Consider the following 18821-nt stretch of genomic DNA (forward strand, 5'->3'; position numbering starts at 1 on the left):
TATCGATTCAATCACTAATTTAATCACTTATTTAGACAATAAATCAACTACTACTATCAATGACGAAAAATAGTGATTGATATGAATTATTGACTAAATCAATCACTATTTCATGTTTTTCTTATAGTGAATTATCATACATTATTCCTAAATATCATTATATATATATATATATATATATATATAATTTTAACCACTTCAAACATAATTTAAAGTGAAAAAATTACAGTATGATTAATAATGAGTTATAAAATAAAAAATAATTATATAGAATATATCAAAATATTATTCTACATGATGAAAATAAACAATAAATAAAAATATTAAAAAACTAACAAATATGTGTTTTAGAAATAATTTGAGAGAATATCGAAAGAAATCACATAAAGGAAATCAAATGTATAATTAAGGTACGATAAGATGAAAAATACCTTAGAGAACTAAGAAAACTTCTCAAATATCAACATATATACTCAATAGTTGAAAAATAACAAAAATTATTTTAATGAAACAAAAGAGTTCTTCAAATTAAACAAAAATTAATAGTAATAAGTAAATAATTCTTTTTATATTACCTTAAGTATAAACATTCTCATGTGAAAGGAAAATATATAATAAATAAAAATATTAAAAAATAATAGAAATATTCAAATGTGAGGCATAAAAATATTTTAATGAACATAAATCATTTTAACATAATTACATAAAGGTTATGATAAGATAAAAAATATATTGGAGATGCGAATGAGTTTCATGACAAACCAAATAATTAAAAGAAATAAAAAATAGAAAGTATATATATATATATATATATATATATATATATATAGTTACTTAATTAATTATGAATATTTTAATAATTTAAATAGAGACGAAGATATGGCGGGGACGGGTATTATGGCGGGGATATGTACATCCCCATACCCATCCCCATACCCAATTGAAAAAGTCGGGGATTCCCCATACCCATACCCATACCCAGTCAATGCGGGAATTCCCCGTTAAAACGGAAATGAGTTCGGACAATACCCACGGGGACGAGTTTATTTGCCATCTCTAGTAGCATAAAGGAATAACTGGCACACTTGCCTGATGTTTTGCAATTTGCAGGAACTGGAAAACTATAGTTTCCTTTCCGCATTGGCAAAGTAAGTTTGAAAAAGAAATTTGGCAAGAGATTATGGGAATTGAAAATCTGGAGAAAGTCTTGGTTTCTTATACATGTAAGAATAGCTTGTTGAGATTTTATTGTTTACTCTTGTATAAGCTTTGTTTCAGGATTGGTGAGGTTCAGGTATTTGTTAAAGAGCCACCGAGAAGTGATTAGAGCATCTCCCTTACTTTCCACTGGAAAAATATTCCTACTCTTTTGCCATTCATTTGTAAGGTTTATCCACTCCCTCCTCCATTCAATTAACTTGAAATCTTCATCTCTCTCTAAGCTTTCTCTTAAATATTTAAAGTAAATAGCAGCTCTGGGGCCATAGTAATCATGCAGAAGCCCGCTCCAGTACTTGTTTCCTGCGTTGATGAAGGTTAAGTAACATTACTATACATAACATTTCTATTAATTGATTTATTTCCCTTTTCTCTGTGGGTTCCAGAGAAGCTCTTCATTAAGAAAGGGGAGTGCTTACCATTTACAAAAGCAAAAGCAAAAGGTATACAAGCCTTAACTTTATAAATCCTATCTGTGTAATCCTTTGTAGAAGTACTTATACGAAGAAAGAAAAAAGAGTTAAATATGTTTAGACCCTAAACTTTGACGCAATATTGAAATTTGTCCCTGTTTAATATTCAAACTTTAAAAATGAATAAATATAATCTCCTAACCCAACTGCATTAAGTTTTTCTGACATGTCAAACAATATTTAGACCGGAGTTTGAGCTATTTATACCATTTGACACTTACCAATTCAAATGCTAACCTGAAATGCCATTTAATACGTAAAAGAAAATTTTAAAGTTAAAAGGACTGTATTCATTCATTTTTAAAGTATGAGACTAAAGTGTATCAATGGGACACGGACGAATACCAATTCTTCGTCCAAGTTTAAGGATTGCAAACATATTTAGCCCAAAAAATATTATAAGTTAAAATAATTCATGTATAAGTTAAAAATAAACTTTTGAATAAATAAATGACAAATTTCTATAAATTAATAAACTCAGTTAAATTTAGAAAAGAGATTGTTCATGTTTTGTTTTCTCTAGTTTATTCAAACATGGCAAAATGTTGCTGTAAAAAAGGCTAACACATCCTACCCAGTGAAGCAAGGTTTAATAGCATAGCAAGTAATTAATTGTTATTCATACCGTAGTCACGAAGCAGACTGGCTTCTTCCTTTGTGTTGTCAAACCACATGGTGATTTGCGTTCTAGCATTCCACTCAAACTACAAACATTTAGGTCACATCAATAGAAGAATAGAACAAGGGAATTTTCAATTTTTTGTGCCAATTACAGTAAATCAAACCTGTCTCTCCTGTTCTTCATTTTGAGCTAGTTGCTTTGCACTTTCTAACCAAGGTCCCAGAAGAAACCCATCATGGCAAGCCAACAGTGTGTCCAAATCCTCCACAAGGTCCAGAAATCTCTGGCTGAGAAGGGTCATTCTATGGAGATCCTGTGATTTATATGCCTCTATGACCTCAGAGAACAATTCATTTGCATATTTTGCCAAGACTTGTCTAGTCAGATCAACTAGGTCATACCTGGGTAAAGAATAAACATGATGGATCTGGATAAAAACCTCGACATATAGTAAGACAAAACAACGAGTTACATGTAGCTAAGTGCTGAAACAGGAGAAAAAATCATAATACAACCAACTTCTCTCAGTCTCACCTGTAAGCTTTACTTCTAGAAAGTTCATCTCCACTAGTTATAAATAACTCCAATGCATAGATTACTTCAGAAGTTGAATACCATAAATGTGGTCGATCAAATGTATCGGTCGTTTCCTTGATAAATGTTGCTGAGGGCCTGTCATAGTGATGAGACTGATCATGCTGTACTGAAATTAAGGAAGGGTCAACATCAGGGAATGCTACGATGACATCTCTGTTTTTGTCCTGTTTCCACACACAAGAATAACTGGTCAAACTTTTATTTGATATACGATACGAACTTATGCATTACTGTCTAGGACTAGCATAAGATGTACAATTAAGGTTGTCATTTATGAAAAAGTTTATTAGAAAATAAACTGGCGAAAAATGTGACGTATCATTTGTTTTCCTGCCTTATAAACATGTGAAGCACAGACACAGTCCATTGATGATTAAGATTTATATATTTAAAATCATTTATAAAAAAAGTTAGTCAAACATAAAAATAGGAACACATTATTTCTTAATACAAAAATATATCTAATTCATCGATTTGAAATTTAAAAAAAAGAAAAAATAGGGTACAATTCATTTAAAACATGCCACCAGCTTGTTGAAGATTATTATCGAACAAGATACCCTCTCAATCAAGTTCACCTAAAGTAACTCGAGTTCATCTAAAGACAATTTTAAACAGAAGAGAAAACTAAAAAGTCGCGGTCAAGAGAAACTGTAAATGCAAAATAGACTGTTTGCTTGTATAAAGGAAAAATAGAAGCTTACACAAAAAGTTTGTGACTTTAACATCTGAAAAAAATCATTTCTGTCGTCTTTAACATTAACATTAACATTGTGTTAGAGAAGTGTCTAAGAAGAAAAAATTCGACACTTTAGTGAAGTGTATGAAACGTATTATCAATCTGGATGTATCATACAATGAAAATGAAGTATGTATAAAGGGGAAGGCAATAAATGAGGATCAGTAGAAGTTGAACACAATCACATAGAAGGTCTTCTTTTCCAGGATTAACTGGAAGAAATTGTTAATCCGAGGAAAGTTATAAGTTTCGATCAAGTACTTACATAGGCTCCATCTGTGCAATTATAAATGGTGTGATATAAGACATTCCATCCCTTTTGTATTAAAGGAAGTGATTGTCCATATCGTCTAGTTGAATACAAGTCAACCCATGCCTGAAAAAGAAACGTTCATGTATTTCAATCTAAAAGCATTACCAAGTTAGTGAAGACTGAAGATAGATATGAAATAAAAGAAGCATTTTTCTATGAACCAGATGCACGGGTATAGGGAACAAAAGTAGATAGATGATAATGGAAAAGAAAACATTTACAATGTTGGAAACACAGAAGTCATATAATGCATGTCTATTTAGTATTTATTTATTGTCCTACATGTTATAAAACAAATAAAAGAAAATATGGATTCAGTGGCAGGTGTGCAGTGCTTACAACTTCAGATATTAACAGCAGAGACCAAACTCACTAGTAAAGGACAAACGACAGAGCTATGGTAAGCTAAATGGGCTCCTACCGTTGTTGTATCAGAGCACTAATGAACAATACATAGATATAAGCATGACAAAAAGTATTGCCAAAGGAATATACTTGATTTCTATATTGTTTCCATGGTTACGCTGATTTTACTCGTGGTTAAGGAAAAGATATAGCTATGGATCAAAATTATCAGCAACATGGGGTTCATAAATATTCTGTTGTTCTGTAAACATGGATTTGCATGCATAGGAGGAGAGATAGAAGACAACAAGTTGGAATTATGTATAAGTCCAAAAAATTACCTAGTAGAGGTGGATAATGAAATTGGTTTGGGAGAAAGTGTCTCCAGAATGAAACTTGCAAACAATAAAAGTACATTTCACATTCAACAGAACTGGTCACCCACATTATGGGGAGTTTCTCAGGTTACATGTGATCCTCCTAGCAGAATATAGGAAAACCATGAGTAAATAAAGGCAACCTCTTTACACCAAAGATTCTCTCATTTTACCTTAACATCAATTTTCTTGTGCTGAAATGCCATTTCAGACATCAAATCATAGACAATGGGATTCTGTTCAATACCTTCCATAGACATTCCAACTCCAACCTTCATTAAATCAAATTGGTAATAATAAATATGAAAAGTTATTAGCAGAGTGACTTTGTGAAAGTAATTATAACATAGTGCGTGATTCAAATTTTGATGGGAGTTGAAAAGATAAGAGATTGAGAATATATCTCTCACGCTGGGCAGCAGACCACATTGAACGAGAAATGACATTTTTCAACTCAAACCATGTTTGAACAGTAAACTACACTGTAGATAGTAGATCTCAAAGAGATTATATTTATTATGTTCATAGATACACCAACTTCTAACTTGGAAAACGTAACTGTTCATGAAAAATGCCTAAACATAAACGTAACTGGATTTAAATTATTTTTCTTTCAAAATTCAGTTTTTAAATTAATTTAAACCGCTTTTGAAGTATTTACAAAATAAATTTTGGTTTCAAAAACTAATTTTAAATGGGAAAGCTTAATTTGCTTTTGAAAATATGCTAAGAGTTTAGTGTTTATTGCTTAGACTAAATTGAAAGATAAATATATATATATATATATATATATATATATATATATATATATATATTTTATATAAAACCGTAATCATATATACTACAGGACATCAATTTAATTTAACATTTTATTGTTGAGAAATATTCATTTTTGTTATTGTTTTCTTTATCTATCTATCCTCACTTCATTCATATAATTCAATAGTGAGAAAGTAAATATAAAATTGAGTCAACAATAAAAATGAATAACTTGCCATTGTTGAGTTAATACTTGTGCGTGCATCAATTGGCCCAGATGCTATCGCGTCTAATACCCCATACATTTCAATGTTTCCTGCAAAATTGTGCAGCATACACCTGTGAGGCATAACACACCAAGTCAATAATAATAACATTACATAAATTTATTTATACATCAAATCAATAAGCAAATAAATATATCTATCTATCAAATTAATGAATTCCAAAGTTTTAATATCCTGTTGCATAGTTATAGACAAAAGTTATAGCATGTCACAGCCAGGAATGACACCATTATATTTATTTATAAATATAAAATGGAAAATGACTTTCCAGATGTAGGGAACTCCATAAAACTGTTCTGAGGTAACCCAAATGGGTTTTACTTCAGCAAATAGGTCTAGAACCACCAGCTTTCCAACAGGAACAGAATGTAAAAGGGCCTGAAAATAAGAATCACATATGAATCATAATTAATTAAGAAGGAACAACCAGAGTGAACACTATTCTAGAAAGAATTTATACTGTCTAATAAATACATTTGTCCACACATGTATATGGATTATTCAAGCCGTTGTCTTGTACAAGCACAGATGGAAGAAAAAGGAAACTAACTATAGTCTCTATGCATAATGGAGATTCTAAGCAACAATCAAATTTTAGTTGAGAAAACCAATATAATTGAAATCCTTGCAAAGGACAAAAATAAACTAAGTTGGAAAAAATAGTTTGCTTAGACAGATCTAAGACAACTTTGTTTATTTTAAGCTTTCGGTGAAAATATGCAATAGAGTTCAGAGGTCAAATATTATGAATATAACCTTCATTTGAGGAGGTCTCCAAAAGGGATCATATGAAAACAGCCACCCCTGTATAGAAGCAGTAGGATCCATTAAGAGTTGGTGGATTCACGAGTCTACTTCCATGAAAATCTAAGCTTATATACCAAAGCTAGCACTTAGCAGCATCAAATCAAGGTTAACTAATAAAAAAAAAACTCATTTCTATTACCTGCATCAGCCAAACAGCTTCATCATCACCACTCTGCAATCCTTTAAAAATTGCTGCACCTAATGATGAAATGTACTCTGGATCATCAATTGGTGGGGTGTTCTCGTCAAAAGTATCACTGGGATTAGTCCAACATACTCTTTGTTAATGAAATCAGGGTTTTCTTTATGAACAGCCGATAGTAAGATGAAGCATATGCATATAAATCACAATCACAATCACAATTCAAAATACACTGATAATTTTTAATGAACTGAAAAGATATTTTAATGATAAAATAAAGTAAAAGTACTCGTGTCTTCAAACTTCTGTGCATTGAATGTGATTGTTTTTAACAGAAAAGAGTAAGAACAGAAGAAACACTCTCAACAGAGGAAAACTGAATATGTTGACTAGATGTTACTTACTTTTACAATAGAGTAATAACACGTATTTATACACAGCAATACTAACAGATTAACAACAGATTGACAGTTGTATATCAACTAAGCATAACAGAATGACAACTGTTTAAAGAGTAACAGCTGGCTCTACACTAATAGCTCCCCACAAACTCAATGGGGTTGAGAATTACAAAGTGAATCAACAACATTGAGTTTGGAACATAAAAACAGAAAACGACTAGGAGTCAGAGGCTTAGTTAAGGCATCAGCCCACTGATCTGTTGCATGTATATGAAAAACTTGAAGCTGCTGAGTTAAGACTTTTTCCTTGACAAAGAAAACATCTATTTCCACGTGTTCGGTGCGAGAATGTAAAACTGGATTGTGAGTGACAGCAACCGCACTCTGATTATCACAATATAAAGCTGGCACAACGGAGGAAACAACTAATTCAGCAAGAAGAGTTTGGATCCAGGTAATTTCTGCTGCAGCACTTGCTAAAGAGTGATATTCTGCTTCAGTGGAGGACCTAGCAAAAATAGTCTGTTTCTTCGACCACCAAAAGACAAGATTGGGTCCAAAATAGATTGCAGCCCCTGACGTAGAACGTCGATCATCAAGATCAGAGGCCCAATCCGAATCACATATAGCTTTGATGAGAAACGGTTTGGAGGAAGGAGCTGCTTGAATATGTAAGCCATGACTAACAGAGCCTTTTAAGTATCACAAAATACGCTTGACAGCAACCCAATGCGAATCCAACGGAGTAGCCATAAACCAGCACACTTTATTAACAACATAGCTTAATTCGGGGCGAGTTACAGTAACATACTGAAGGGCACCAACAACTGACCTGTAAAGAGGGGTCATGAAAATAATATGTCCCATGTTACTGAGTTTGCAGTGCGTTGTCATAGGTGATGAAGCAGATTGAGCTTCAACCATTTTAGTCTTTTATAAGAGATCTCTAATATACTTACTTTGAGTCAAAACAAGAGAGCCATCAAGAAGAGACTTAACCTCTATACCAAGAAAGTAATCCAATTTACCCAATTGTTTAAGAGAAAAGTTAGAATGAAACTGAGATATAAAGCGTTGAATCAGAGAAAAGGAGCTGCCAGTAATTATGATGTCGTCCACATATATTAAAACATACACAGTACTCTTGTTATCCCTGTAAATGAACAAAGAAGGATCACACTTGCTATCAACAAAACCAAGTTGTAGCAGAATCTGTTTTAGACGTTGAAACCACTGCCTCGGGGCTTGCTTAAGACCATATATGGCTTTATTAAGTCTGCAAACTAGAGATATATCACCACTGTCAAACCTTGGAGGTTGTTGCATATATATAGTTTCTTGAAGAGAACCATTTAGGAATGCATTATTAACATCGAGTTCAAACAAATCCCACTTGTTAGTAGCAAGAGTAAGTATCAATTGAATGGTAACAGGTTTTATGACAGGAGAGAATGTCTCAGTAAAATCACAACCTGCAACTTGATGGAATCCTTTAGCCACTAAGCGGGCTTTGTACCTGTTCATAGAATCATCATCATTTTCTTTTATTCGAAAAACCCACTTACAACCCACTGGTTGTCTATCATTCAGAAGAGCAACTAACTCCCAAGTATTATTATCAATAAGAGCTTGAAACTTTTGTTTCATAGCAGCAAACCACTCAGGATCAGCAAGGGCCTGTTTCACATTGTTGGGTTCACAGGTTGTTAACAAAAGAGAAGGGTGAACTTTGGCTTTAAGAACTCTAGCTTTAGACCTGCATAGGATGTATATTTTGTGAGAGGAATGAGGAAGAGGAGAATGACTCACAGAACCTGGAGACTGACCAGAAACAGGAGCAGTAACAGCTGGCTCATGAGGAATAACAACAGAAGTAGTATTGGTGGGTGGAGAAAACTGACTTGTTACACCTAGAGTAGAAGGAGAAGACGAAACAATGGGAATATTGGCATTGGGCAAACTATCCACAATGGGAGAAACAACATATTTATTACTAATGGTGGGAAATAAGTCATGAAAAGGATACTTCAATTCATTAAAGACAACATCCTTGGAAACATATAAATGACCACTAGGTGACAAACACTTATAGCCCTTATGAGAAGGAGAATAGCCTAAAAATATACATTCATGAGACCTGAATTCCAACTTGTGTTTGTTATAGGGACGTAGAAAGGGATAACAAGAGCAACCAAAGTTTCTCAAAAAGGCCTAATTAGGAGATTTGTGAAACAGGACAGTGTAAGGAACTTGAAACTGTAAGGAGGATGTGGGCAACCTGTTGATTAAGTAAACAGAGGTTTGAAAGGCAAATTCCCAAAACTTGATTGGAAGAGAGGCTTGCTTAAGAAGAGTCATTCCCAACTCAACAATATGTCTATGCTTCCTCTCAACAACACCATTTTGATGATGTGTATGAGGACAGATAAGCCTATGAACAATACCATGAGTTTTACAGTATGAAGACAGAGGTAGTAGTAAGGTTTGGATCCTGATTTTCAAAGTTAAGGAGCATGGCACTTGGAACAGCATCTTTGGTCTGTGACACATTCTGTCGAACATCTGACGTGCTTGAAGAATTGCAAAACACAGGCTCTTGAAGGATTAACGTTGAGTTAGGTTGATAATCAAAATCAAACCGATAATGACACACAACTGCAGTATGGCCAAATTTCAAGCAAACTTGGCACTAGAAGTTTGCATAACGACCTCTTCCTCTGCCGTTGCCTCCACGACCACGAGTGTCATGACTAAAACCACCACCTCCGCATTATATACAGTGGTTATTCGATCAAAATTGCCAGACCGATTAGAATTGCCAATATAGCCAGGATTGTCTCTATTAACAGAGTATGTGTTATTGAAATGCTGGACCAGAGAACGGAGTTGTTTGGAGATTGTAACTGGATCCGTCTTGAGCAACGTTAATCGAAGGAGATTCGAGTAACTTCTTTCGAACAAACTTTTGTGAACGGGACTCATGCGCAAGGAGCAGCGCCTCAACCTCATGAATCGGAAGAGGATCAAATTTGCTTTCGATAACCAATATAATCGGTCCATAATCTTCTGGCAAACCTTCAAGAATAGCATCTAGATGTTCGCAAGGCAAAACAGGATCACCGGAAGTGCTAAGAGCATCAACCAAACACTTAATGCGAAGAAGAAACTCAGACATTGATTTTTGCTCAAGCGTCGTGGTGCGAAGTTCTGTTCGTAACTATCTAGCTTTCGCAAGCGTTTGTTTTTGAAAATAGTCATGAAGTTGATCCCAAACTTCATACGAATGTACACAACCGATCAATCAAGACAAGATTGAAGAAGAAAGCGTTGATTGAAGCCACGATAGAAGGACTTGGTCTTGCTGTTCCCAAGTTGAGTACGTTAGATTCTCACTGCTTGCTGCACGATCATCTTCAGTAACAAACCGCATAGGAATAACAGGACTCACAACAAATCTCAGCAGTTTTTGTGCTTTGATCACCGGTTCAACTTGGTGCTGCCATAAAAGAAAGTTGGACTCACTCAGCTTCTCAGAGATGGGATGAAAAGAAGGAATGGAGGAGGTTGAGAAAGTAGGATGCGACAACTCCATTAGTGGAGATTTTGGGCTCGTGATACCATAATAGAAAAGAGTAAGAACATAAGAGGAGAAGCACTTTCAACATAGGAAAACTGAATATGTTGAATAGATGTTACTTACTTTTACAATAGAGTATAACACGTATTTATACACAACAATACTAACAAATTAACAACAGATTGACAGCTGTATATCAACTAAGCATAACAGAATGACAGCTGTTTAAAGAGTAACAGCTGGCTCTACACTAATAGTTTTCAACAAAAGTATAAAAATAAACTTTTCCTGTAAAAGACGTAAATAAGTTCCAGAAGTTGTTAGTTTTGACATTTATTTACAGTAACTGCATGGATTCTGAGTAAAACTCAACCATTTAATGGTAAGAGTTTACATATTTCAAAATGTCAGGTAAAAAGCATCTAGCTATTCAAACATAATTAGATAGCATATTATGTTTCTCTAGATAGATTATCAGCTAACCATAAAAGTTCATCGTTAGTTTGAATTTTCTTGTTTCTAACACTATTACTGAAGCTTTGACAAAGCAAGAATGGAGAGATGCCATGAAAGTGGAGACGGATGCATTGGAAAAGAATAGTTCTTGGGAAATTGTTGACAAACCCAAAGAAAAGGATATTGTTGATTGCAAATGAATATTTATAGTAAAATATAAGGCTAACGGATCTATTGAAAGGTACAATCGAGGATGGCCGCCATGGGATGCACTCAAGCTTATGAAATAGACTACTAAAAAAGACTTTTGCACCAATTGCTGAAATGGATATTGTAAGGATTCTTTTGCCTTTAGTTACAACTTTGATTGGAAACTTCTGCATTATGATGATAAAAATGTGTTTCTCCATGGAAACTGATAGGTCTATGACAGCAAAATCAATTCAAAACAGAACAGAAAATGATAGTGTATGGAAACTGTATTATTGAATATGTGAAAATGAGCAAACCAAGTGTAAGACAGTATAGTATCTTTCCAGAGTCTATGACTCCTCCAGAGAGACCACTCTCCGTTCCCTATTTCATAACAAACTCTCCGTACCCACCTCTCTCTTTCTTCCCCTCTCAAATACTTGTATTCTTTTTCCACGTCATTACCCTTCCTAACTAATTAATATTCTCTGGGTCTATTTTCTTCCTCCTAGAGTAAACCTTCCATATTTTGGGCCTTCCACTAACACGGTCTTCTTCACTCTTTTTTTCCTGCTGTATCAGCCCCTCCTCCTCAAGTGTTCTATCAGAAACCTAGGGGAAATCTGCATGAATATTCAACTGGTTTGAAAGAGAAGAAAAAAAGTATGCAGACTACGAAAGACTCTTTATGGAGTGAAACGATCTCCTAGAGCTTTGTTTGGAAGATCCACAAAAGCTATGAAAGGATTTGACTACAAACAAAATCAAGGAGATCACACTTTGTTTACTAACATTCCGGGAAAGAGGGGGTAACAGTACTTCTAATTTACTTTGATGATACTATAGTGACTAGAAATGATGAAAAAGAGAAGGAAGAATGAAACGGATACTAGTCCAATAATTTGAACTGAAAGAGCTAGGAAGATTAAAGTATTTTTAGGGATTGAAGTAGCCTATTCTAACCTGGGAATTTTCATATCTCAGCAAAAATATGTAACTGACTTGCTGGCAGAAACTGGGGAAATTCGGTGCAGACCGGTATCAACTCCAATGAATCCCAAAAGATGTATCAAAGACCGGTTGGAAAACTAATATATTTGGCTCACACACAGCCAGACATTGCTCATTTAGTAAGTGTCATTAGTCAATTTATACATGAATTGAAGGAATCTCATGTTCAAGCTGCTTATAGAACTCTGTATTACTTGAAGGGCAACTCTGGAAAGGGAATACTGTTCAAAAGAAATGGAAGACTAACTCTTGAAGCCTACACTGATGCAAATTATGCAGGTTTTCTTGTTGATAAAAGATCAATGTGAGCTATAATGTCTAAAAATTTAGAGGACTCGAAGATTAATTTGGAGGGACCCAAGAAGTTTACTATGATAATAAATCAGCAATAAACATTACACAATCCCATTCAGTATGACAGAATAAAACATAAAGGAATAGATAGACACTTCATTAAGGCAAAATTAGAAGAAAGTTTAGTATGCTATGTCATAATTCCATCCAAGCAGCCAGTGGCTGATGAGTAGACAAAAGAACTTAATACCTCAGACTTCCATAATCTCATAACCAAGCAGGGAATGGAGGACATTTATTCCTCAGCTCGAGAAGGAGTGTTACAATACGGGTGTAGATATTGCACATTCAATGTACTATAAATATAAATTGATTTGAATAATAAATATGGGATTACAAGTTTATTTGGTAGATTTGGAGCTCATTCAGATTCTTTATTTCAGAAGATTTATTTCCTTTTATTAGGATTTCGTTTTTCCTTTAAATACCAATGTATTGTTTCTTTCTAAAATCAAGAAAAATAATTTCACAATTATGGCTTACTATCTGCACATTTTTTCACAACATATATTAATATTAAAACAGTCGAGTGAAGAAAGACTTACCAGTTATATATATGGCTGGTTCTTCCATACTCTGGGTGAAAACATAATAAAAAACATCACATACAATTAAATTCGTATCTGGGTATTTATACAAAACAATTTCCGTTAACATTTTATTGTGCCAACAACTCTGCCCACCTTGTAGTTGTTTCTCAATGAATGCTTTCCCAATCTCAATGAACAAAGAATCAGTTGCGTCAAGAAGATAAGTGCAGCACCATTTGAGGTCGTTCTTTACAGAAAACCTATAGCACAATGGAAAAAGGTCATAGGCATATTGCTTTTCGATGACACTTATCAAATTTCCAATATTCCTACAGAAATATCCTAATTATATATTGAGTGAGAATTGAAAACATTGTCAATTAAATTCTTAGACCAGTGTTATTGCTTCATAAATAGACTAACTAAATTCAAGTTTAACTCAACGCATACACAGTTGTACTCACCAATTTCCTAAGCGTGTTATTTTTGCTGATGGAAATATATATTTTAGAGCAGCAGGGACATTTCCAGAAAAAGCTGGCAGCACTGAAAGTTAATTTTCAACATTTATAAATTCTACTTCCACAGAAGGACTTAAACCAAAAGAACAATATTAATTTTCAATCCAGGGCCATTCAATAGTTTGCATAAAGATCGAAAAATAGTTTATTGCTGTTAGGTGGAGGAGTCAATAATAATAATAACGATCTAATGGGTACCTGGTGTCATTCCAAGCTCATACATTCTGGCGAGAATTTTCTTCTGTAAGATTAATTGATTATCAAACCAGCTCTGTGGCAGAGGTCCACCCCATCTGGAATTGCATTATCACTCAAAATAGTTACACATTTCACTAAAACTATGACATCCTGAAACAGGAAAAATGACAATCAAGGCATAGAGAAAGGTTTTTCCAAAAACCTCAAACTCGACAATTTTGCAACGAAACTGAAAGGTTTAAGCAGTTACATATGCACTATGCTAGTTTCAACCTAAATTTTTCCAATATTGATATTTCACACATCAACATTAAGCTAAAAACATGTGAACTGTAAAAGTGGAACTATATGCTCGTGAATCCTTCCACTCACCCATGTAAATTCCCCATGCGTGACCATGCCAGAAATGCCGGACCTCCGAAGAAATCATCCAAATCAGAAATACTCATGTTAAATTTCTCCTGTAGGTTGAATATAAAGTCAGATAGCTATCTAAGCAATACTTCATGGAACAGAATAAAGCTGTACAATACCTAAGATTATTGAGCTCCTGATATTATAATTTGAATAAACAAATTACAGAATTAAGGCCTAAATCAAGATATTCATCTACATTTCATCATTAGCATCAAATGGTCAAAGAAGCTGACATCAATTTAGATGAAAAAGATGATTGTTTTGTCCTTTATACGAGTTATGAAATCAACTTTAGTCCCTAAAAGTGTGTGCTTCAGTGCACCACCAATCCATCAAGCCTCTTCCTTCTAAGTTTCATGCACCGGAAAGTGGGATTCTTTTTAAAAGGCTGTATACGAATTTACAAACACGATCAAAGCGCATGTTTTGATTACAGTTTGCAAACTAATATTTGAATGAACTTTATTTGCAAACTGAATTTTTAAAAACAACCTTGATATCACATTGTTTTCAATAGAAACTTGGTTTCAAGTCAAATGTAGGAGAGCAAACAGACTTTTGAGGGAGACCAAACACATTACTTAACTAAGTTTACCGGACAAAAACATAAGTTGAACAAGGCCAAACGGTAAATCAACCACAGCATATCGATCAACATTTTCAAAAATGGTAATTTCCATTTTTCCAAAACTAATGAAACCAACCTCAAATCCTTAATGGTAATTTCCATTTTATCAAACTATAAAACAATCCTCACAAAGACGCTAGAATAGCAAACACATACCACAAACTTGTTTTAATGCAAATTGGTAAGAAAGCGACCTGGAACACTTTCTGCCAGATAGCCTCTTGTCCCGTAAACGCAAGCGGCAAGTTGACACCTTGCAGAGCCATCCAGTCAATTTCCTTTTCCCATCTTTCCCAGTCCCACCAAGCGAAGGAATCTTCCACACCCAGATAAAGCAATAACATCACACCACACGAACACGAAACAAAATCATGTAACATCAAATTCCACACAAAGAAGTAACTTACAGCTAGAAGTAACTGCATTTTGGTAATAGCTCCACGGAATAGGCCTCTGAACAGAGACCCCTGCAGAGTGGGGAATGCGAGGGAGAAAGCCCGTATCGGGCACGGAAAATAGTTGCGAGCCACCGGTTTTGTCCCATGATATGTGGGAACCGCACCAATGCTTCAGATACCAGTGCAGACCCGACACTATGTCCACTCCAGTTGTGCCTTCAATCCTATTTAAGGATTCAAAATCATCGCAACAAATTCCACTCCATCAGTTTCCGATTGAGTTACAGAGAAATGCTAGCAGAAAAGCATTGGTGTGTTCAACTTTGTCTCGGGAAAATTCATATTGACCACTCTTGAAAGAATTCATGTTTTCAATCTAAAAAAATTTCAATTGAAATTGAAATTACCTCTTTTTTTTATTTTTTTTCTCTAACTACAATTTTTAATTTTTTTTTTTTGAGAAGACAGTTTTATTATTTTATTAAGTATTAAGACTCTACTTTTTTTAGGATAAAGACTTAGTTAAATATTCTTCCTTTTATTTATATTTTATTTCAGTTTATTTTTTAAATTTTAAAGGTTTTATTTTAATCTTTTAAAGTGTACCTATTAAATCAACTTTATTTTCTATACTTTTTGTCATTAACAGAGTCAAATTATAGTTATGATATCGTCTTTGTGATCTGACACCACTAACAATTTATCACGCATTTTCACATTAACAAAATTAATGTAATAAATTAATAAAGTTATAAATTTAATTTAATAAAAATATTTTTAATGATTAAAATTAAACTTTTAAAGTCTAGGAATAAAACTAAAACAAACAAAAAATTAATTAGTTATTTAAATATAAAATAAAATCTCTATATAGTTATTTAAATATATTTTTCATAAAGTTAAATATTTCCTAACTATAAAATAAAATCTATTTAAATATATTTTTCCACTAATAATGCATAAGAAGTTTTCATATTTTACTAATACTTTTAGAAAGTTAAAAATATATAAAAAAAAGTACTTTAAAAGAGAAAAGAGAATGACTCAGCACTCTGCTAGTAAGTTATGATTGTCCACTGAGTAAGTTAGGCTATCAAACTATACATCAGAAATCATGGCGCCACCGATGAATTCAGCCAACAGAATAATTTTCAAATGAATAACGGAACACAAAAAATTATTCCAATCGAAAATCTCTCGCACGCTGTTAAGAAAATCACAAGAGACATACAGAATTTGAGGATCCCCTAGTGTCCCGAAAGAAGGAAGGTTTTTGATAACGAAGCAATATTCACCACCGCATTGCTTCTGTTAATAGCAAAACAGTAGAAAAAGAAATCATTAACGACTTCGGTTAGATTAAGAATCAGCGATAAGCTACGGCAAGAATAAAAGAATAGATATGTATTCCTTGGAGATGATCTGGAAGTGGAAGCTAGAGGAGTGAGAAGGCAACAAGCGGAGGAGGACGCCGCGCGCGGCGGCTTCCTGGACGGAAGGAGAAGCCCTTTCGCGGTCTTGGATCTCAATAAGGCGGGAAATGGCGTCGACGCCGACGCCGGCGGCGGCGATGGATGAAGGGATGGAGATGATGAACATGATAAAAATGGCGGGAAATGGAAGGTTCATGATTGATTTGTTGGACTGGGAAGTGGGAACAGAGAAAGAAGAAATAGAAAAGAAGAGATTCTGTCTGGTGGAAGGAACTTCTTCCGTAACAGACAAGTTTTTAGTTTTTTTTTGGCCGGCCGAGACAGAAGAAACTCATGTTTTGCTATGAAACGACAAGTTTTAAGGTGGCAATTTTGTTTGGATAAGGATGCTTTTTAATTTGTAAAGATTAAAATATTTAAATTTGAGTGAAGCAATAATAGAACCCAAAAGATAATTAGCCTAGCATTGTCATTGATTGAAATTTAAAAGAGAACAGATTTTAAACAATAATAAAAAGAGTACAGAAAAAAACAATAGAAAAGTGTTGAATAAGGTTGACTATCAATAGAAATATTACAAAAAATGTTAGAAAAAGTGTCATTAGTGCTCTTCTTGTTTATGTCTTTTGTTTTATCCCATTTTGGAGGTACGTAATAAAATAGTAATGGAAATAAATTAGTGAGTTTTGAATTAGAATGGTTGATTAGTCCAATTCACAGTTTAATCCCAATAACTCTTGCAATAACGTCTAAAATAAAAAAGAATATAGGCGCAAAAGATCAGTTTAGTCTTTGACACGAAGTATCATTCTTTTTTTAATTTGATATCCAAATGCCAACATCTAATCATTATCAGGATTTGGTTAAAGCGACAAATCATTAATTTACAATTTTAAATAGTTTTATATTTAAGTCTAGTGAAAAAAAAAATGGAGTTGGTTCACTTTGTTGTCATTGTTGGTTTTTGTAGCGGTAGGCTTTGTGAATGAGGCCCATTCTACTCTTTTTATGGCTTGGTAAAGATAGCATGGGGTTTTCTTCCAGCACCCCTGATATTTCTTCTGCACCTCCAAAAATTTGTAGTGTTCCATTTATGTCCTTTGAAAATTAAATTAAAATTAAAAAATAAATAATGAAAGAGTAATAATTAAGCATTGATGAAGTTTCGGAACTTGGTGGTTGGTTCAACAAACGAATTAAATGATAGTAAATGTTATAATATGACCATGCACTCCGAAATCTATTTGACCAGAAGTCAACTTCCGAAAACTGTCACACTTAAAAAAATTAACATAAAAACTAAAAAGAAAAACTAAATACAAAAAAACAATTGCCCCCACTTATGGAAGTCAACTTCCGAAAAGAGATAACGGAAGTCGACTTTCAGAATTCAGAATTTTTTAATTAGAGATTAAAATAAGTATAAATTAAAATAAATACAAATTAAAATTATTAAAAATTAAAATTAATACAAATTAAAATAATTACAAAGTAAATTATTAAAAACTAAAATTACTAAAAATTATAATTATTACAAATTAAAATTAATTACAATTTTAAATTTAAACGTAAAAACACTAAAATAATTAACATAAAAACTAAAAAATACAAATAAAAAATTACTTAAAAAATATATATAAAAAAAATCATTTGTACCCACTTTCGAAAATTATTCACACTTCCGAAAATACCCACTTTCTAAAAACAATAAAACGGCACCCAATTACAAATTAAAATTATTATAAATTAAAATTATTACAAATTAAAATTATTACAAATTAAAATAATTACAAATAAAATTATTAAAAATTAAAATAATAACAAATTAAAATAATTACAAAGTAAAATTATTACAAATTAAAATTATTACCTATTAAAATTAATTACAATTTGAAATAAAAACATAAAAATACTAAAAAAAATTAATATATAGACCAAAAACTATATATAAAAAATTACTTAAAAAATATTAAAAAAAAAAATCAAAAGTTGACTTCTGAACATTTACTTAACCACTAAAGTCGAC

At 33.1% G+C, this 18821-nt stretch overlaps 1 protein-coding gene across 1 annotated transcript; it reads right to left on the bottom strand.

Moving 5' to 3' along the window:
* Positions 1–1013: 1013 nt before the first annotated feature.
* Positions 1014–17125, bottom strand: LOC114163275 (alpha-N-acetylglucosaminidase-like). The gene is made up of 19 exons (XM_028047489.1): positions 16773–17125; positions 16594–16670; positions 15372–15586; positions 15159–15280; positions 14292–14380; positions 13920–14014; positions 13665–13746; positions 13354–13460; positions 13216–13246; positions 6677–6794; positions 6487–6534; positions 5999–6108; positions 5680–5782; positions 4858–4956; positions 3915–4025; positions 2848–3074; positions 2477–2714; positions 2317–2395; positions 1014–1521 (listed from the first exon to the last, which is right to left on the bottom strand). Exons 1-19 carry the CDS (start codon positions 16989–16991, stop codon positions 1253–1255), a joined length of 2439 nt encoding a protein of 812 aa, XP_027903290.1. The 5' UTR covers positions 16992–17125; the 3' UTR covers positions 1014–1252.
* Between the last annotated feature and the right edge of the window lie 1696 nt (positions 17126–18821).

Source organism: Vigna unguiculata, chromosome 9 (assembly GCF_004118075.2).
Source record: "Vigna unguiculata cultivar IT97K-499-35 chromosome 9, ASM411807v1, whole genome shotgun sequence".
In the NCBI taxonomy this organism is placed as follows: domain Eukaryota; kingdom Viridiplantae; phylum Streptophyta; class Magnoliopsida; order Fabales; family Fabaceae; genus Vigna; species Vigna unguiculata.

What these genes read in the sequence shown, in the direction of transcription:
- LOC114163275 (XM_028047489.1), bottom strand. Translation starts at nt 16,991, where the DNA reads ATGAACCTTCCATTTCCCGCCATTTTTATCATGTTCATCATCTCCATC. An exon ending in CTAGGGGATCCTCAAATTCT is followed by an intron (nt 15,587 to 16,593) that starts GTATGTCTCTTG and finishes ATCCTTAAATAG; the next exon opens with GATTGAAGGCACAACTGGAG. An exon ending in TCTGGCAGAAAGTGTTCCAG is followed by an intron (nt 14,381 to 15,158) that starts GTCGCTTTCTTA and finishes TTCAACCTACAG; the next exon opens with GAGAAATTTAACATGAGTAT.